Source organism: Leptonychotes weddellii, chromosome 6 (genome assembly GCF_054177405.1).
Source record: "Leptonychotes weddellii isolate Sample4059 chromosome 6, ASM5417740v2, whole genome shotgun sequence".
Classification (NCBI taxonomy): Eukaryota; Metazoa; Chordata; class Mammalia; order Carnivora; family Phocidae; genus Leptonychotes; species Leptonychotes weddellii.
In genome coordinates, this window is record NC_138374.1 from 49,315,290 (window position 1) to 49,336,448 (window position 21,159).

Below are 21,159 nucleotides of genomic sequence, written 5' to 3' on the forward strand. Positions count from 1 at the left end.
GACCTGTTTGACTTGGCTTCCCAGGATTGTCATCTTCCTTGGTGCTTTCCCTCCACCTCTCCAAATCCACCTGTCATTTAAGACCCAGCTCAAGCCCCTCCTCCTCCTCCAGGAAGCCTTCCATTCCATCTCTCAGAGCACTAGCTCTCCAAGCCCGGTGGGTCCTGTCTGGTGGTCTCGGCTGGCATCCCCTGCCTCACCACTGCAAAGTGTTCAGCATGAGGCTAGGCACCCAGGGCCGCCTCTGCCCACCTGCTGGCTGGGTGAGACGAGGTGAGGGAGACAGACCAGGAGCTCAGGCCAGGAAAGGGAAACTCACCTGGTAGACAGAGACCCCGGCCGGAGTGCCTTCCAGCACCTCAGCCACGAAAGGCAGGTTCTGAAAAGTGGGGTCGTTGTCATTGAGGTCCAAGAGGTTCACAAACACCGTGGCATTGCTGGTGGCTCTCAGAGGGGGGCTGCCACCTGGGGGTGCCAGGGAGATGGAAAGAGGGGTGCAAAAGAGACAGGGACAGGGAGAAAGGGGAGGGGGAGAGGGAGGCAGGCTCAGTGACATTTCCATCCCAGGGGTCCCTCCAGGGAGCAGCCCGGGCCTTGCACCCCCAGCCACTGCCACCCTCTGAGGGTAGTCTGCGGGGCTCACAACTGGCAAGTGGGTGTTACCCCATTCTTAGCAATCACGACACAGCCCTCCTGTACCCAGGCCTCAGGACTCAGGGAGGACAAGTCAGGGGCCACCGCCAAGGTGTGCGGGGCTGCGGGGGGCACATACAGTCAGCGACAGAGATGATAATCTTGCGCATCAGCTCCGCCTCGTGGGGGTCGGGGTTCTCCCGATCCAGCATGACGTGGGTGGTGCGGATCTTGCCTGTGCGGTTGTTGAGGCTGTAGAACTTGTTGGGTGGCTGGATGCTGTACACCAGAGTGCCATTCTCCCCCAGGTCCGGGTCCACGGCCACCACCTGCCCAGGAGGGAGCCCATCCTCCACTGAGCCCAGCCAGGGGAGGGCATCTCTGTGCCCCGCACTGCCTGCCTGGGGATGTCTGAGCTCACACCTGTGTCCCTCCCTCCCGGCTCCAGTAGGGGGTCTCATGGGGGATGGGAGGCAGGAAGTTCACAAGATGGGTTGGCAGGGGAAGTCTTGAGCTCCTTGGCTTCTTCACTCACTCAGTTTTACCCTAGGCCAGTCCCTTTCCCCACTTAAGCCCCAGCCTTCTATTTCTAGAAGCAACACTTGGCACACACCAGTCTATGGGAAGCTCTCTGTATCTCATACATGCCAGGCCCTCTGTAAGGACAAGTACCATGAGCACAGCCCTGTGAGGAGGAGGTCTACAATTATGTGCATTTCACACATGAGGCTCAGCGAGGCTCCCAAGGTCTCTTAGCCCAAAGTGGCCCTGGGTCCCTCTGGAACCCACACTAGCAGCCAGCAGGCCAGGCTGCTTGCACATCTTCGTGTCACTGCTTTCCAGACGTGTGGGGGTAACACGTTCACGGGCTTTCGGGGGAGCAGGGCGTGCCCAGGAGGTCCATGATCATGGAATTCTTTGGGGACTAGGAATTCTACGGGAGGCTGGGAAGGGCTGAAGAGGCTGAACCTTTGGGAAGAATCTGAAACCCTGGATTTGGGGAACTGGATCCTCCTCCTCAAACCTTCTCTTCCTTCCTTTGGACTTTTTGTGAGGCAATTTGAAAAGAATTAGGCTTCTGTGACACCAGGAATGACAGGGTGGGGGAAGGAAGCCATGGACAAGCCACCCGGTTTAGAGGTGTTTTGGGGCTGCAGGAAGGGGAGGCTGGAGGACAGAGGGGGCTGAGTCTCCCTGCCTGAGAAGGGGGAGGGCCTTTAGCTCTCCAGGCCCCCCACCTGGTTCCCCACTTGTAAGCCTCACCCCATGAAGGGATCAACCTGAGTGCCCTCCTAACCCAGGGCGACCCCCATAACCCATTCTCTCCCCATCCCCATGCCTGCCAATCTCCTGCTTTGGAGAAAACCTCTCTAGCATCTACCTTCCCCAAGGAGAAAGCAGAGCTCAGGGAGGCATCGGCCAGGCTCGAGGTCACACAGCACCAGCTTTGAGGCTGAGACAGCTCCCACCCTGGCGACCTCCCAGGGTCCCAGGACAGTAGCAGTACGCACCCCTGAGCTCATCCTCGGCCCTGTGTGGTAGAGGTCCCTGGGGCACCAGAGGTGGACAAGATCAATGGGAGGGGGGTGGTGACCGCAGTCCCCAGGGCCGCATCAGGACAGTGTCATTCTTAACTCCAGGACGCTCGGCAATGACAGCCTGGCCTCGTCAGCTCCTTCATCTTACTGGATGAGGGGCCTTTTGTGCTTTGGCAGCAGAATCTGTCCCTCCTCTGGCTTAGTCCCCAGCCGGAGGTGTCTCCGGGGCCACCAGACCAGAACAGACAAATGGGCTGCCCTGGCCGAGGGCCCCCATCTTGCCCCAGGGTCTGGAGTGGCCAGGGTGAGAGGCCTGTGCTGGCACTGAACCCTGAGCCCTGCAGGGCCTCCTTCTGCTTCAGACAGGTAGGAGGGGAGTGGGTGCACCTGGCTGCACCAGGGGGCGGGGGGGGGGGGAAGGCCCGAGGGGCCCTCGCTGTGCTATGGGGCAGGTCACCTCAGTTTCCCCAGCCTCTGTAAAGGGGACCCCTGCATTGACAACAGGAGGCAGGGCTCTTAGGCAAGCCAGGGGTCACTTCAGCCTGGCAAAGTCATTCTGCTGACAGACAAAGGAGACCAACAAGCCTTGCATTTCTACAGTGCTTCTCTCTATAGGAGGAGGGGTTTTATCCCCATTTTTCCAGATGGGGAAACCGAGGCACAGAGCAGTTAAATGACCTGTTCCAGGCTAGCAGCTTGTTGCTGAAGGTGCGGAGATCAATTTTACATGGGGGTGTTGGGGACTTCTCCTCTTCTCTCCCTGCCCCTGAGTGCAAGTGCCCCAGGGTGCCTGGGGTAGCTGCTTCCAAGGGACCCTGGGTGGGGGCTGGGCCCTGGCTTCTGCCTCTTGGCCCACTCCCTGTCGGGGGTGGGGGAGTCTGTGTAGAGTCTCACCACTTTCCCTCTCCATTTCCCATGTCACACTGTCGTTTTTCTCCTGGCCTGACGGGGAATAATTCTCTCCCTCTCCCCTCTCTTATTTTGCTGGAGGGCTTTGAAAGGCTCTAAATCAATGCCCATCAGCCAGGTCCTTGAAGGAGCCCACAGGAGCCAGGAGGGAGGGTTGAGCCAAAAATCTCACTTGCAAATTGAAAAGGGCCAAGGTGCAACCTCATGCCGGGGCGGGTGCACACCCTGGGCGCACGGACGTGCATGCCGAAGCACATGCCGGGACAGTTGGCCGTGTGCCGGGATGCAGGCACATGCTTGTCTACACGTGGCTCTCAAAGTCATTGGCATTTGGGAGAGCTGTGGGGCACACACCCTGACCTCTCTCTGACAAGGAAGACCCGGCCGGACCTGGCAGAGCTGGCGGTGGGGGGAGGGCCGCAGGTAAAGTGGGAAAGAAAGGTGAACAAGTCCCTCAACAGCTAGCATTTGCCAATGTTTGAATTCCTACAATGCACCTGACACTGTGCTGGGCACTGGGGTTCAACAGCAGACAAGACGGGTATGATTCCAGCAGAGGTGTGGTGAGAAGAGCTACCATGAATCTACCACTCACGATGTGGCTCATTAAGTAGGGACCACAACTCTATCAGGTGGGGACTCTTACTAGCCCCATTTTCTAGATAAGAAGATTGGAGCACAGAAAGGTGAGGTGACTTGCCAAAGGTCACAGAGCTGGTAAGGAATGTGGCCAGGGTTAGACCCTAGACATTTTGGGACCAGAGGCTGCCCGCTTAATCACTAAGCTACACTGCCTCTGAGTAAGGTAGCAACCTAATAAAGAAATAAAACACAGATGTGGGATCAGCTCCGGAAGAAACAGTGTAGAGTGGGCAGAACTACATTAGGCAGGGTGGTCAGGGAGGGCCTCTTCGGGGAAGCGGCATTTTAGGCTGGGACAGGTAGAGGAGAAAGAGGCAACCCTGGGAAAAGCAGGGGTTGGGGGTAGAGGGAGAGGAATGCTCTGCAGGGCGGGGGAGGGAAGGGCTGTGCGGAGGCTCTGAGGGGAGGAAGGGTTTACTGGGTTCGGGAGGCTGAGAGGCCAGCGTGCGTGGTGGGGGGACTGAGTGTGGGAAGGGTGGTGGGACAGGTGTCAGGAGGTGGGCAGCCCCTCTGCAAACACGGCCTCCTCCCCAACATCACCTCTGGGTCAGCTGCCCCCCTCCCCTGCCCCGAACTACCTTTCTCCATCTCAGCCACAGCCCCCACCTCACCCAGGGCCACTTTGTGGCCTTAGAAGGTCTCACAGAGCCCCCAGTGGTATTACAGAGTACCCACATATAAATGCCTACGAGCCATAAAATTTAACCGGATTTTATGACTATTCCTTTTAAAATTATTTTGCCATGACAGATTGTACTAATGTACGACCTTCTTGATTTCTAGTTTCCTGGCCACCATCACACATACCTGGGAATTCCAGAGAATTCCAAAAATTCTTAAGAATTCTAGAAAATCTAACCTACAACTTGTCCTTAAATGCAATGAAATTTTTTCAAACACTGTCATAATATATTTGGTAGATGTTTGATACAACAAGTTCTAATTCTGACTTCACCCTTTTCTGTTTGAACTTCTGAGTCATGATATTTTGTTTTCAGGGCTCAGACACTGAAACACTTGGGGGTCCCCGCCCTGGAGCCGCCCCATACCAGGAGAGGAACGGCCATGCCAAGCCCTTACTGAGCAGTGGGTTCACATGTCCGTCTCCCCAAAGGTAAAGCTGGGGCAGGTCTGTCCGGTAAGAACCGTGGCTTTAACACAGGGTGAAATGGGAACCAGTGGTGGGTTCAAGCAGAGAAGTGACAGTAAAGCCCCCTGAACACGGAGGGGAGCCTTGCTGCTCTCTGTACTCCCGAGCTTGGTGAGCATGGGGCCTGGCACACATAGCAGGTGCCCACTGAAGGTCTGCTGAGGTTCCTGGAGAGTGATGCGGCCCTGGATAGCAGGGCTCCGATCCGTTGTCCACACCTGCTAATGTCTCAGAAGGCTGTGAGGAAGTCTGGAGACCCGGAGAGGACCACTGGGGACCAGATCCTGGGAACTGCCCAAGGCCAAGTGCAGTCCCAGTCCAGCAAACCTCTTTGGCAGGTGGATTCTTCAAAAATGGCCTCCCCTGGCTGGTGTCCAATGCAGCCACTTTCTCCCAGGGACACCTGTCTCACTTGCCCCTCAGTTCCCCCGGGGAGGGTTTTCGGAGAGACATAAAGCAAAGGTAGGAATTGACCAGACAGGTGCTCCGAGGAAGGCTCTTTTGGGGTCCCAGGCTGGAGTTGTCTTGGCTAGAGCCCAAGTGCCCACGAGATGGCAGCAGAGAGTACCCACAGGATCTCGAGCCCTAGAGAGAGCTGAGGAACTAAAGTAGTGGTTTCCACACCCGGCCCTTTGCTTGAAAGAATCCTCCCACAGGGCCTTCAAAAAAGGGAGATTCCAGATCCCTGACCCAGGCCCTATTGGAATCTCTGGGAGGGGGACCCACCCACCAGTTGAGAGCCGTTCAGATAGGGAAAGGAGGACAGGAAGCTTCCTTTAAGGCTGACATCTGCGCCTTCTAGACTCTGTCCCTACTGGCTGTGGTTGGTGAGGGGTGGGGTGGGGAGGCTGGGCCCCACCAGGGTGGGGCAGCCTTCCTGGACTGCTGGATGTGAAATTTTCCCTCCCTTCTCCCATCCCACCCACGTTCTCCAGTTACTCAAGACCTGAGCCACCTGCCAGGGCACCTTGAACCAGCAGAGATGGAGGGCTGGGCCAGGTAGTTTTCAAGTCAGACAGACCTGGGTTCAAGTCCTGACACCACCTCTTACTAGCTCTGGGACCCTGGGCAGACCCCTCAAACTCCAAGACCCAGTTTCCTCCAGAGTACGATGGGAGCCATGAGTCCACCTGCCCTGTGAGATCACTATGAGGGTGAGAGAGAATTCAGGAGAAGGCCTCGGGCAGTGCCTGAGGCACGTGGGGTTACCACGAACTATCAGGTTCACGTCTGTCATGCTGGCTGAGTGGCTATGGGGCTGGACCCTGGGGATAAACCACCTCAAATGAAGCCAAATGGTGCACAAGGGTGAGGGGAGGAGATGACCCCACAAATGTGAACCCCAGAGCTGATCAAGTGGAGTGCTCAATCCTGGCTTTCCTCATCTTCCCCAGGATGCTGGCTCCAGTCTAGACTCCTGAGACTTTGGCCATGTCTCCCCTGCTCCCCACTCTGAGTCATATCCCTGCACGCAACACATACAGGGGCCTAGGCAAACCTGGAATATTCCAGGCCAGAAAAATCCCCGGGTGAACTTCAAACACCCCACTGGGGCCAACCTGTTGGGAACAGAAGCGGTGAAGGAAAGGTGGGGGGACAGAGCCTACATTGTGTGACTTGAGGAGGCGGCCGGCGCCTTGCTAGGGGAGGGTGAGGGCACTTCTCTGGGTACAGACAGAGTCCTGGGGTCTCAGCAAGTGTGGTTTCTAGCTGAACCAGCCCTAGCTGCCTGGGTACTATCCCTGGGCTGTCTGTGCTCCCTTTGACAAAGCCCGAAGAAGCCCACTGCCTCTGAGGCCGGGTGACGGCTTTCCCCCAGCCTCTGACTACCTTCCACCACGCAAGAGAGCTTCTGGAAGTCTGCTCCGTGGGCTGGCTCAGAGGGAAACAGGAAGTCCGTCGGTCCCACATGTGCCAGCCCATAGGGCTCACGCAGGAATGGCAGACACCCTGAGAAGGGCAGCCTGGAATTCTGCTGTCCCACCACCACTCACTGTGGTCACGTCGGAGTCTGGAGGGGTCATCTCCACCAGGTTGATATAGTAGGGGGCGTCCTTCCAGGTGGGGTGGTTGTCGTTGATGTCCAGGAGGGTGATGTTCACCTGCGGGGCCACGAGGAGCAGAGAGGGAGGTGTCTGGCTGAGCGGTGCAGGGACGGGGCCCACAAGAGGGCACACTCAGGGGCCTGAGGGGCATCTCAGCAGGAATTCCACGGGCTCCACCCACTTTGGAGGCCTTGGGGCAGGGCCTGGGCTTTCTAGCACAGGAGGGAGCCAGGTCCCTCCAGAAGAAGAGCATTTAGGTGCTGTCCCATCAGGAAGGAGAGGGATGAATGCAATGACCCCTGAAATTCTTCCTGTAATGGGGGACATCTCTCAGCCGTCCCAGGCTTGGAGGAAGGGGATGGACAGGGTCGGGGATCTGGTAGGATCCCTTGAGATTCCGTCAGTCTCGGCTATGAGCCAAGCAATTTCCCTGCTCACCTGCCACCCAGGTAAATTATTTATAGGGCTCAGAATCCTATTAGCAGCCTCCCAGGATGGAATGGGGTTCTGGGGATTTTTCTGCCAAGTCCCTGGCCAAGCAATACAGACCCCCACCCCTCTGGCCGGGCAAGGATGGGGGACAACTGGGATGGGGGACAGCTGCTGTGGAAAGGGTGAGGGCCAGGCAGAGAGGTCGGGGAGGGCTCCTGAGGGAGAGCCAGAGAAAGCAAGTAGGATCAAGGAGGGGAGGTGGCTAGAGGGACCTGTCAGTGGGTCTTTCTACTTCCTCTCCCATAGGGGGGCTTCCTGCTTCTCACTGCCCCCCACCCCCCGGTCTCTTCTGCAGCCCCGAGCTCAGTCAGGACCCTCAGATGTCCCTTCTCTAGCTTCCTATATCTGAGGCACCTTGGTGGGATGGCAAGAGCTTGGATGGGGGTTCTGGGCCTTGATGGATCCTACTTACTCCTGGTAGGGAAACCTAGGCATCATTTCTCAGCACCGGGGTTAAGGCCCTGCTTCCTGTTCAGAGCCACTCTTTCTGGCAGGAATACCTGCTCCTTGTAGGAGCCCCGAGGGAGGGGCCTCTGGAGCTCATCCTTCTGCTATTTGCCCAGCCGGTCTTTTGGGGACAGGGGAGGAACATTTGTCCCTCCTGAGTCCCCCATGTCCCTGGTGGGAATGCCCTTCTTCCCCCTCGCTGCAGTGGCCCCAGGGCTGACCTTGGCTGACAGTGAGTTGGTGTCTGCCCCCCTCCCCCCACTCCCAACGCATCAGGACACAGGTTCGAGCTGCAGATGGGCCAGGGGGCAGCTCCTGGGCAGCAGGTGGGCAGCAGGGGGCGGGGGAGGGGTGGGCACTCACCGTGGCAATGCCAGTTTTCTGGTTGTGGCCCACACCCCCGTCCACGGCTCTCACGATGAGGATGTATTCAGACTTGGTCTCACGGTCAAGCAGGGAGGTGGTGGTGATTTCACCTGTGGGACGGAGGGATGGGGTAGGCCAGGGAGCGAGCAGGGAAAGGAGGAGAGAGTGAGGGATATTTACATGATCTGGCAGCGTGTGTGCATACGCTGGGGGTGTGGGATGGTGCTCGTAGGGGTGGGGGGGAGCACCCATGCCCCGGGAACTGGAACCTCTGAGGTGGCAACATAACCCCCTGATAGGGAAGTCTTTTTGCATGTGGGACAATCTAGGCCGAGGATGGGGTTAGGGGCTGGGGAATGGGGCGGGAGCACCCCTGGCCTCAAGCTCAGTCACAAAAGACCTCATTTTTAGACTTGTGACATGATCTTACTGGCGCTGTCACTTGAGACTTGTTACCTCAATCCTCTGTGCCTCAGTTTCCTCATCTGGTCAAAAAGGGAAAAGTAATAGGAACTACCTCAGACGGCTGTCAGGGATTAATTTGGTGGACATCACAGAAGGCTTAGAACAGTGCCTGGCACTGTTTATTCAGATAGCCACAGAAAAACAGGGACGACACGGAAACGGATGATGTGTTTTACACATGTTCACACTGGTGACTCATTATTGGACAAGTCAACCCATAAAGCATTGATAATAGTCATAAAATAAGTGACCTTGTAACATGATTCTATTGCCTTGAGGATTTTTTTAGTGTATAAACGAGTTATTCCGTTAACTACAAACATTTAAAACTGACCACTTATCTGCCCATTTTTGGGCTTTTCTTTGTATTTTGGTGTAACTGAAACACAGAGGTCACCCTGGTCACATATAAAGTGGTGTGCCACTGTTTGATAACTGGTTCCCCAAAGCAGGCAGAAAGGAAGGAAGGAAGGAAGGAAGGGAGAAAGGAAGGAAGGAAGGAAGAAAGAAAGAAAGAAAGAAAGAGAAAAAGAAAGAGAAAGAAAAAGAAAGAGAGAAAGAAAGAAAGAAAGAAAGAAAGAAAGAAAGAAAGAAAAAGAAAGAAAGAAAGAAAAGCATTTGCTGATTTTCATGGTGTAAATACTCCCACCAGGGCCACTGTAAGCTGCTGACTTGATGGCCTGGAACCAGGAATGGAGGAGATCCTTGAACTTGGCTCTCAGGAGCAGGTGTGAGCTGGTCCCTGCTAGCCTCCGCACATGGTGGTAGGCAGGCCGTTTACCTCTGACCTGGGCCATGGCACAGAGCTATGCTTCGAGGACAGTGAGGCCCAGATCCGAATTCCGATTATGGCCCTTTCTACATGTTTGGCCTTGGAAAAGTTACTTAATTTCTTTGAGCCTCAATTTTCTCATCTGTAAAATGGAGATTAGTATGCTTTCCAACCAGAACTCTTGGGAGGATTCAATAATTAACAGAGCTATAGGTAAAGCTCCCAGCACACAGGAAATGCTTATTGCCTTCTCCAGACTATGAGAATTCCCCAAGGCGGGGACTGTATACCATCCATTTTTTTGTTTTTGTTTTTTATCCCCCTTGCCTGAGCTGTGCCCCCTGAGACAAGTTACTTAACTTCTCTGTGCTTGGTTTATTCTACCATAAAATGAAGGAGCTGGGCCAGATGGTCTCACATTTCCCTCCCTGCCACTCTGGCCTGTCCTCTGACCTGTGCAGGACTGAGCGGGGAGCTGGGGGTGGGGAGCCGGGGGTGGGGACAGGGCAGGGAAGGCGCTAAGGACAGAAACAAAAGACCGGCAAAGGTTGGCCCACCAGGCCATGTTCCTTGCTGGAGCGGTGTCAATTAATTGGCAGGGCAAGGAAGAAATTAATCTCTAAAAAGTTTTCAACATGAACTTGTCTGCATGATGGATGGCTCCTCCTGTCTGGGAGATTAGATCCAATTAAGGCCACCTTTGTGGAGCGGGCCTGGCTAATTTGACCGAGGAGCTCAGAGGAAAACACTTACACCTTCATAGCTGAAGGAGCTGTGTTAAGGCAGCAAGAAAATGTCCATGTCATTATTAAAGGCCCCAGGGTGGAGATGTGGTCCCTGGCTGGGGAGGCAGCCGGGTGCTGAAAGGTCAGCGTGCCCATCACCACATGTGGGTGGTAACATGCGGCTCTAACGTGGCTTATATAATGTAGCACTTAAAGTCTGGGCTCCGGAGTCAGAAGTTCAGGCTCTCCAAGTCCTCGGTCAAATTACTTAACCTGTCCTATGCCCCAGTTTCGCCATCTGGAAAATAAGGGTGATGCTAGTACTTGCCTCAGAGTGGTGGAGGCGATAAACGGGCATGATGCTTGTCTGAGCACCTGGCTAATGCTCGTGAATTATATTATTCTGAGCCCCCTGGAAATGCAGACTCACTGGGGCAGATGCTCCTGCAAGCAGGGAGGAAGGCCCCCGTTGTGTCAGAGGTGGAGTAAGAGGCTCAGGACGGCCCTGGACAGGTCTAGCCTTGTACATGTCAGTACCATCTGCTCCCCTCGCTTCCAGGAAAAGGGGATAAAGAAAGCCTGAAGGTAGACTTGGACGGTGGGGTGCATGGGTCACAGGAAGATTTAATGTCTCCCCCCAGCCACTTGCAGCAGGGCTGGCCAGTGTCCATCAGACACCTGCTCTCTTCCCCAGGCTAGAATGCCTGCTGCAAAGGGGCTGTCAGGCCAGAAACGACCTCCCCAGGCTGCCTTCCATCTAGATGTGGGGCTATTGCCTGGTTCTGGCCAAGAGGATGTGAGCAGAAGTAATGCATGTCACCTCCAGTCCTAGCCCATACACATCTCCTTAGACAGCATGCCAGGCTCTCTTGCCCTCTGCAGTGACCTTGGAGCCACAACATGGAAGGTGCCTGGGTCCCAGAATCGCCATGCTCAAGGCTGTCCACTGAACATGGCATTGGATTGCTGGGTGAGTCAGAATTTCTGTTGTGTTGAGCCCCTGAGATCTCAGGGTTGGCCTGCTTGGTACCTTCAGTGCCCTTATCTAATACAGAAACGGGTATTTAGAAGTGGGGAGCCGTGCATGCCCACTAAGTAGCCTGGGAACCCCATGAGGGCAGCCATGTCTAATTCCATCCTGTGCCCCAGCACCCAGCCCCTGGCGGAGAGCAGGCCCCCACTGACATCGAATGAGGATATGAACGAATGTCCAGGGGCCTCATTTTCCTTCCCAGCTTCCGACCTGGGGTCTCCTATTGCTTTTGTCCTCCCCCTTTCCTCCCAGCTTCGAGGGAGAAAGATCTGAAGGGAGGCACATGGAGAAGGGGGAAGAAAGCCGAGAGCTTCATGGACCGAGTAGGGGGTCGGGGCTGGGGGCCTCTGGGTGAAAAGACCAAAGAAAACGATGAGGAAGACGTCACTGTGTTAGCCCTTGCTGTGTGCCAGGGACTACTCTAGGAGTGCTCCCTGTAACAACTCATGTGATCCACACTCCACCTAGATCTAACACGACCATCCTCATTTTGCAGGGGGGAACCCAAGGCACATGCTGTGTTAAGAAGAGGAGCCAGGGTTCAAGAAACAGGTCAGCAGCCGAGGGAGGGGGACGTGGAGGATTGAGAAAAGAGATCCCCCACAGGGTGGTAAGTTAGCCCGCTGTTTGTAAAATGGAACACATTTGAAACATAACAGGGCTCTTCACCATTGAAAGATATCCTTTGTGGATACATTCATGTTCCAATTTTGTGTGGGGGGGTTAAGATCACTAATCACACTCAAGTTCGTATGTCAGGGGTGAAACCAGATGCTCAAAGCTGGCATGCTCCAGATGAGGGCTTCCCGGGAAAGGAAGGGAGAACTTGGCTCAGGGGCAGGTCCTGGGCTGGGCATGGGGAGTCGGCCTGAGGCACGGAGGACAGGGACCATGGGGCTCACCTGAGCGGGCATTGATCCGAAACTGGGAGGAGCCCTCCAAGGAGTAGATGATGGACTCCTGACCATACTCCCGGGAGCGGTCCAGGTCTGTGGCATTCAGGAACAGCACTGTGGCTCCTTCCAGGAGACAAATGGGGGGAATGCTCACCCTAGGCTCACAGCTCCAGGTCCTGGGAGCAGGACCTGGTACCTCCTGCTGACCAGCCTTCAGGAGGCAGGAAGCCTGCCACTGGGACACCCAGGGATGAGAGTGGGCTCAACCACCAGAGCTCCCAGGGCTGCGTGGGGACAAGGCTCCATGGGAGGGGGTCCCGGAGCCTGGGGTGGATTACACCCGCCGCTCTTGCCCCCCGCACCCCAAGAGCATACCACTGCTCTCCCCTACCTCTCTCTGGCTGCTCACCAGAGAAAATACACTCAGATTGACCAGCTTTGACTTTGAGTCAAAAAGAAATGAAGCCCTGTATTAAATTATTCCACATTTATTGTATTCAATTTTGGTCTTGTTTCATCTTGTTCACAAGGGAGAATTTATAAGGGTTTTTATTTTCTCTTTAATGTCTAGTTAAGGCCCTCACTTTCATGTCCATCTCTGTGAAACCCTGGGTCAGGGAACCAGCCTTTGCACTGGCCCTCGCCAGAGACCCTGAGAGCGGCCTGTCCGAGGCCACGTCTGCTGGGCTGTGGCTCCAGCCACCTCCTGTCTCCCACTGCCACCTAACGGCCACACTGAGGAGATTCAATGGGTGGACTTGTAGACTCATGGCGCCCAGGCTGGAATCCCAGGGGACCTCTGGCCACTAAGCCTCAGCTTCTTCCTCTGTAAAATGGGTCTACCTAGAAAGCCAGCTTGTGGGGTTGTTGGTGAAGATCCCGGGGAAAAGCATGCAGGCTGCAGGCTCATGGTAGCTCTCACTGAGCCACAGATGGGGGTTACTATTGTGTGGAAGAATCAAGAGTCCCAGGGGTAGTAGGGGCCAGGCAGGGGGCTGTGAGACAGGCAGGTCTTTCTGGCCCCTTCCAGGGAGTGTGAGGCCTCCAACTCTCAGTCTTACCCTGAGCAGGGGGACAGGTACATGGGCCTTGACACACCCTTTATCCAAGTGCAAAGTGGCAGAGGATTAAGTGCCATGGTGAAGGCCTCTCCTAAGCAGAGGCCGTGGGGACGATGGGGTTGCTTCAGCGCTGATCCTCTCCAGGGGATGCCTGACTAGGACAGGGAAGTGTGGGCTGGGCACAGCCTGGAACCCACCCAGGAAGTCATCAGAACCAGGAAGGTATCTGGAGACCCTCCTCAGAAGGCCCCATGGTGCCACAGAAGGTCACCCTCCAGATGCAGCAACTCTTCCTGATTGGGGGGGTTTTCCCCACCAGAATAGTCCACCCTGGATGTAAGGGGGAGCTGTCAGCCTGCCCCAAGAACAGAGCGGGTCCCCAGGAACTCGAATGTGGAGCTGGTGGTCCCGGGTCTGCAAGCTGGGCCCTGCCACCAGAGACACAGCCGAGAGACGTTCTCACTTAGGAACATAGGCCACCCTGGCCTCACAGCACCATGATTCAGTCCCTCTGTACATGCTCGCTTAATCAAGGTCGTTCCATTACTGATGGCTGACTGTTCTCTCCCTGCTAGACTGCAGCTGAAGGAGACTGGGGACCAAGTACCCAGCACAGCGCCTGCACATAGTAGGTGCTCCGTAAACAGCCGCTGGCTGGCAGATAACCAGACTTGTCATGGGTGCGTCTGCTGGCTTCCTGCCTTCACAGCCTCCCCCGCCGGGGCCCGTACCTGCCATGATGTTCTCCACCACGGAGACGAAGTAGGCAGGCTTGCTGAAGGTGGGCGGGTTGTCGTTCTCATCCTGGATGGAAGGGAAACAGGTTGTCAAAGCCAGGGAGGCCATCAGGGCCGGTCAGCTGTCCAAGGGGAGGCTCAGTGTGGCTGGCACGGAGGAGCTTTGGCCTGGATGTACAACCAGAGCCGGGTGGGGTGTCCCGGGGGGGAGACGGATGCTCCCCTGGCTGGGCTACAGTTCGGGGAAGGAGGACAGGCCTTGGAGAGACGTAAGGGCCACGAAGATGGAGAAGGAAGGCAGCAGGTGGAGCTGCCTATTACTCCCAGCTTCCCTCTCTCCCGTTGGTCTTCCAGTGCAGCTCCAAGCTTACTCCTGTTCTGCTCAGCTCATCATCCTCCATGCTGGGGGTGCCCACTCGGAACTTCCCTCCCAGCTCCGCCAAGATGACGGTGGAAGGTTCTAGGACCCTCCCCGCCAAAAGTGAAGGGAGAAAGGAACACCCTGCCCTGAAGTTCCTGGCTCTCAGAGTCCGAATTCCAGGCTCCTCTGTACATATAAGAACAGGGGCTCCTCTACCCACCGGGGCAAACCCTGGCCCAGAGCCTACCACCTCCGGTTCTCACCTTGCCCAGCCTCCACCGGACACCGGCTCAGAGGGACAGTGGCCAGGGGCTGGTGCAGGCCGAGGGGTTGAAGAGGCACAGCCTCGGCCTCCTCCTGCTCCCCCCGCTCCTCTGTCTCCCTCTTCCATGCTTGGGGCGATTCCTACACCCTTTAAGACTCTGGTCCTCACCCACTGCTTTTTGTAATCATTCAACATGAATTTCTTCCTGTTCACCTCTTGGAGGAAGCCCCACTGACCCCCTGACTCAGAGCCTCTCCTCTTCCCCTGGGAGCCCTGGGGGTAGCAGCCTCTGGGGAGCCTCCAGGCTGCAGTGTTCATGGCACGTGCTCCCACAGGGCCTCCTGCCTCACGGACCTGGGAGCTCTTTGAGGGGAAGACTGCCATAGAAGCCCCCTTTGCTGGCATCACTTATAGCTGAGTGGCAATGAAAGAGAGGGAGGCATGACAGCTGGCTGTCCTGGCCTTGGAACTTTCGAGAATCCCATCCTGCCAGACTGCGGACTGCAGGTGCCCAGAAAGGAATGCTGCTCTTCTTCCCCAGCCTGTCCCCAGACTCTGGGCTGCGCACCAGCTGCCCACCCCCCCACCCCACCTCAGAGAACCGGCGGTGTGAAGACTCGCCTGACGTCCAGGGCCCCCGCAGCATGCTTGGGCATCCCCCTGGGGCGGGCGCGAGTGCCCCGTATCCGTATATATGTAAGTCTTCTGCTTGGCTGCACGAGACGGCACCGGGAATGTCAGTGGCAGAGCACGAGGCAGAAACTTATTAGCGGTGATATTTCCCCGGATCCTGGCACTGCATTCGCTATTAGTTCTAATTCAGCGGCTTCCTCTACAAAAGCTTATTGTCCCTGAATGGGAAATCTACAAACCAAGTTTGACTTCTTTATTAAAAACCAACAGGCAGTGGGTGAAAAGGAATCACCTGGCCCCTCTCGCCCGCCGCCTTTTCCTCCAGGAACCTCATCGCCCTGATCTCTGCCGGAAGCGCTGTCATGAACTTCTCATCTCTTGTCTTCGCTGGGTTCCTCCCCTCCCCCCACCAAGTTGAGAGAAAATCCCTTTGGTGGACAGAAGAGGCAGCTTAGCCAAGTGACAGCTACTTAAAAATCACCCATGTGCAAAATCAACCCAAAGGCACACGTGACTACACCATCCCAAAGCCCTGCTTGAGAGCGGATGTTCACTCACAGCCAAGGTGGCACCTGTCTTTGTTGCCAGACCCCCCCACCTCCCTGCTGTCAGGGCCAGAGCACACCCGGGCGGAAACTGTAGAGCCCTTGCTCATCTGCAGGACAGCTCTGAGGGAATTTGAAAATGACCCTATTTGCTGGGCTCAGGTAGCTCCAGGCCGAGTGGATCCCTGCCACCACCCACCCCTGCACACGGAGACCCTGCTGACTGGTTTCAGGGAGGGAGGCGAAGGCTGCTGACTGCTCTTTTATTCACAGTAAATGAAAGGTTAGTTTGGCTCCTTGGCCACCCTCTGGCCCCCCCGGAGAAGCTGAGGCAAAGGGAGAAAGAGGCCCTTTCTGGGTTCCTTAACTGAGCCACAGGTGGGGAAGCTGAGGTTTGGGGCAGCCCCTGGGTTTTAAGATCCCACTGGGGCAGACCTTTGAAGGTCTTGCTACTCAAAGTGTGGTCCACTGACCTGAAGCATCAGTGCTGCCTGGAGCTTGTTGGGAACGCAGAGCCTCAGCCCTTGCTCAGACTCACTAAATAAGAATGTGCATTTTAAGAAGCTCTCCAGGAGATTCACATGAACCTTGAGGTGTACTGGTCTCAGTTGCATGCAGATAGGGATTTCCGAGGCTTCAGGCCTTGGAATGTAGTGGAAAGGATGTGAACTCAGGAGTCAGACAGGTCAGGACTGAAATCCTAGCTTACTAGGACTGGAAGCAAACTCAAGTGCTGCTTACTAGCCAGAATGTGAGAAAGGCACTGGGGATCCTGGACCTGCTAGATTGCCTCATCTGTGGAATGGGATTGGGAGAGACTGTGTAACGTGAAAGCACCTGACATGTTAGTGGCGCTCAAGAAGTTTTAATTTCCATGTGGCCAATTCTGCCTGTCCATCCCTGGGCTGGTGTAGAACACCTCAACTTATTTCCCGACACCTCCCCTATTCTCACCCTCTCCCTCATCCACTTCCCCCAAACTGAGAGCGCATTCTTCTCTGTCTGGCTGAGTTCTCTGGAACTCTCATTTGTACTGGAGATAACCTGGAGCACGGATGCTGCCAGTGGTATGCACGTCTGTCTTATCAGCTGTGATGACAGCCAACATCACAGGTGCCAAGTGCCACCTGCGTGACCTCAATCCTCACGACAATACCATGATGCAGTACCACGATTATCCCCATTTTGCATATGAAGAAACTGAGGCTCAGAGAGACAGAGCTAAGGACCCCAGGTCATAGAGTTAGAGAGTGGCAGAGTTGGGTTTCAGAGCCATACACCTCCAAAACTATGTTCCTTCCTCCATTCCCTGAGGAGGGGGCAGGTTTCACAGACGCCTTTGCATCCCTCCCGGCCCCGCTGCTGCACCTGCACGCAGGGAAAAGTCACCGTGCCCGAGCAGAGAACACCAGCTGGTTGAAAATGGTGGGTGGGGCGGTCGTGCTTAGGAGCGTGACCAGGACTGGGGCGCTCTGGGGGCTGTGTTTAATCAAGATTGGTAAACTAGGGTCAGGGCCACGTGGAGAAGAATACCAAGACGTGGTCACGATTGGCAGGGAATGCATTCTGGCTCCTTGGTGCCCCCCACCTCGGTGCTTCAAAGTGGGGGGCTGTGGATAAAAGGCAAGCAGCGAGTGTTTAGGCTTCTGTGGATCTCCTCTTTCCCAGCTGCCCCCTCCCCCTGGCTTCTTCCCACTCCCTGAAACCTGCGGGGCCCCAGAGTCTCTGCTTTTCCCTTTGCTGGTTCTGCACAGCCTCACCCTCCGATGCCACCCCTAAATCCTGCTCCTGCATGCCCACCTGCAGGCTCCCCCCAAGCCATCACCCTCAGCCTCATCACTGCCAGCCCATCCTATGCAGTAAGCAAGGACCGTCCCACTTGGCAGTTGGCCCTGGAGCTCTGCCTTGGGTTGAGAGGATGAGACTTAGCAAAGCCAGGTGTGGGTCAGCCCAAGAGGCTGCTAGTGAAGCCATCTGGGACAGGAAGGTCACCCAGCACGCCTGCTCCAGAAGAGATTTTCCTGAGCGTATGTCAGATCACAGTGTATCTCCTAACCTAACAATCTGATCTAATCCTCCTGGAGCCTGTAATGCACTAACTCTTCCATCAACATGTATTCAACCGCTCCGGCAGGCAGCAGCTTTTATGAGATGGGGGGGCGGGGGGCATGCTTGCGCATGCGCAGTGGGGAGGTCTCTGGTGGGGAAAGGCCCACTGGCGCCGCGTCAGACCACGATCTGCATCCCTGGGATCACTAGGGGAGGAGCACGGGGCAAATGAACCAGCATGGAGATGGATTCAGTGACTGATAATTTCAGACATGGAGAGCACTAACATGTGCTTGATATTCATGTCAGACAAGCTGTGGTTTGGTTTCAGGCCCCTTTAGATCTTCAGAGGAGCAGGCAAAGGAAAGAAAAAAGGAAGAGGGGCATATAGAGAGAGGAAGAGACACAAGAGGGATGACCTCCCCGTAATTCCCTTGAACTTCACAAAGTATGGCTCTAAATGAGGGAATCCCATGACATTTCCTCCTGCTTGAGCCTCAGTTCCTGTTCCCCATCAGTGGGTGTCCTGAGGCCCCCTAATGAAGTCAGAGCAGGATGATGGGGTTCTCTCATTCCAGGGCCTGGCCTCCCCGGCTAAGCTAGGAGGCAGCTTAGCTGCTGCAGCAATGGCAGAAGTTTGCGAGGGGCAGCCTTTGGGACAGTCTGCTGGGTGACTCCCAGAGCTACGGGGACAGCCGAGGATGTAGGGACATAGTCTGGCACCACTGGCTTCAGGCAGGGTCCCCAACGCTCTGGGAAGCACTCACCACCCCTTACCCTGAAAGGGCAAGACCAGCACCCCTGGGTACTTACAAACACCTCGATGGTGACAGGGACAGTGGTGTTCAGAGGGGGGTTGCCAGCGTCCTTGGCCATGACTGTCAGGTAAATCAGCCCGTTGGGTATCTGCTCATAATCCAGGGGACGGCTCACGCTGATCACTGAAATGACAGGAACAGGGCCCCAGGCCCCCTATAAGCAGACTTCAGATGCCCATCCAGCCAGGGGTCTCCTTCGGGCAGAGAGGGTGTGGCTGGCCCAGGCTGGCCAGCTCTGCCTCATTCCCCGCCCCCAGCCCCGCCCCTTGCTCTGAACTCCTGGAGCCTCCCGGTCTTCACTTCGGTTTACTGACGGCCTGATACGTGTGAGGCACAGTGCTGAGAGCACGGCAGCTGTTGACTATCTTGGTGGTGATGTAAGCACCGCTTTACAGGTGAGGAAACCAAGCTCAGAGAGGCTCAATAACTTGCCCAAAGTCACACAGCTAGAACCTTGATAGAGGCGGGACTTGAGCCTAGGTTTGTCTGAATCCAGAGCCCAGGCTCTTCCCCAGAAGGTGCTATTGCCTGCTTATCTGTCTGTCTGTCTCACCCACTTATCTGGCACCCTCCATCAGTCTGGAAGCTGCTCGGAGGACAGGGTCATGCCCCAGGCTCTCTAGTTTGGTCTCTTACCAAGTTCTCCCTCCAGATACACACAGAGTTCACCCACTTATTGCCCAGCCTCAGGGCTGCTGGGGGTGATGCCAACAGTGGGGTGCAGATGGCAGCTCCCTCCTCAGTCTCCCCTGGCCCTGCCCGTTTCCTCCCATGGCCTTTCTCCTCTCTCTTCTTCCCTCCCTCGCCTCCTCCCTTTACCCTGTGGGCTCTCCATGCCCATCCCGTCCTGCAGCCTTGGGAGGACACTCAGGTGTTGCCAACTTTACTCTCAGCAGAACTCTGCTTGAAGGTGGTGAAGACACCCCTAAAGCCAGAGGCAGGCAGAGGTGGAGAGGGAGGATTTGGGGGGAGCTGAGAGATGCCCCCCTCTCCTGTCCCCACCACTGCATATGCCTGAGCTCTCCCATGGGTCGCTCCTGCCTGGGGAGGGAAGGCATATTGGCTCTGGCGTGGGGGGCATAGGTGGTCTGCCGGGGCATTACGACAATATGAAATCACCACTTTCTATGTGGAAAATGGAAGCAAAAGCATTGTTTTAGTAATATAAAACCTAAGGGAGGGTCTAGTCAAGAAGAGGACAGAGTGCTGGACTCAGAGTCACCCAAAGCGCATCTGTTCTGCGTTGGGGGCACCTAACCCATCTTCAAGCATTTGGGAAGCTTCCCAGAAGAGGGGAGGTCCAAATGAACCCTTAAAGCTAGCCAGAGGTTATCGGCTTAAAGGCCAAAGGGAGGCAGAACAAAGAGACTGGGAGGAAGGGTCTTCCTGGCAGAAGGAATAGACTCTGCAAAGACATGGCAGTGACCCCTAAGAGGAGAGTGTCAAGGGATTCAAAGAGGCTGGGTTCAGTGTGGAGACAGAGGTGCTGAAAGAAGAGGCTGCAGAGGCAACCAAGAGTCAGATCACCCCAGTGTCGTTGGACCCCTCTGCTGTATGACCTCGGGCAAGTCACTCCCTGTCTCTGGGCCTTTGTTGCCCCTCATCTGAAAAACAACAGGGTCTCAAGATCTTAGAGCTGAAGGCTACTGCTGCTACCCCCTGCCCGGGTTCCGGGGATCAGGAGTCACAGGGGGCTGGCGGGGCAAGGTCCAGAGTCTGGGACTGTGCCTGAGCCAAGCAGGGAGTGGCCACTGCCTGGGAGGCAGCTGAAGCAGACCCAGAGCATCGGGAAGTGTGGCTGACAAGCCTCTACCTTATGGACCTGGCCAGGGAGCCTGGGTAAGAACGAGGGGCCCTGCAGACTGTGGTAATATTGGATGAGGGGCTGCCCATGGCCTGAGACCCAGAGAAAGACAGAGCTGATCCTAGAGAAGGGCGATGCCAGGCCTGTGTCACTCGCCCCCGCTGATGGGCTGTGGACCAGCTCCCTGGGTTGTCCAGGGTGTCTAGGAGACAGACGGCCACCCCCCTCCTCAGAGGGGCATGAGGGTGCAGCCCTGCTCTGGCCCACCGCCCCTCCTCCCTGGGCTGGGCCCTCGTCCCCAGCACGCCTACCTCCGTAGCCCTCATACACACTGATGTCGAAGTAGCTGCCAAAGGCGGAAGCGTTGACGATGCTGTAGGTGATCTGGTTGTTGGGAGGGGAGTCTTCATCCGTTGCCTAGAGGGAAGAGTACAGACAGGGCCCATGAGCCCTCAGAGGCTGGGCGGGAGGGGAGGACTGCCCCCTCGGGATCCCCTGCTTTGGGTGATCCAGGCCCTCCTTGTCCCTCAGCCGGAGGCCACCCTCTGGCTCCCAGCAGACACACCTCATGTCGGGGTGTGGAGGTAGCGTGGGAATCTAGAAGGTCAGCTGGAGGCCTAGGGGAAAAAGGGAAGGCCAGGGCTTACCCCGGGATGGAGAGGGTCACCACCATCCCTGGCACGATCATCTCCCAGATCCTTCAGTCTCAGCTTGAACACCCCACCCACAGAGGCCTTCCCTGACCTCTGGACCAGGTAGGCCCCGCGCTGTGC

General features: G+C 56.1%; 1 protein-coding gene across 1 annotated transcript in view; it reads right to left on the reverse strand.

Moving 5' to 3' along the window:
* Positions 1-21,159, reverse strand: part of LOC115937841 (cadherin-23-like) — a 277,920-nt gene that overhangs the window by 25,556 nt on the left and 231,205 nt on the right. Inside the window, exons 16-23 of the mRNA XM_081823095.1 lie at positions 20,698-20,803; positions 18,578-18,705; positions 13,906-13,978; positions 12,120-12,236; positions 8,220-8,332; positions 6,867-6,974; positions 773-962; positions 320-465 (exon numbers count right to left, since the gene is read on the reverse strand). Of these exons, the coding sequence (XP_081679221.1) occupies positions 320-465; positions 773-962; positions 6,867-6,974; positions 8,220-8,332; positions 12,120-12,236; positions 13,906-13,978; positions 18,578-18,705; positions 20,698-20,803 (981 nt within the window). The remainder of the gene's footprint in view (positions 1-319; positions 466-772; positions 963-6,866; positions 6,975-8,219; positions 8,333-12,119; positions 12,237-13,905; positions 13,979-18,577; positions 18,706-20,697; positions 20,804-21,159) is intronic.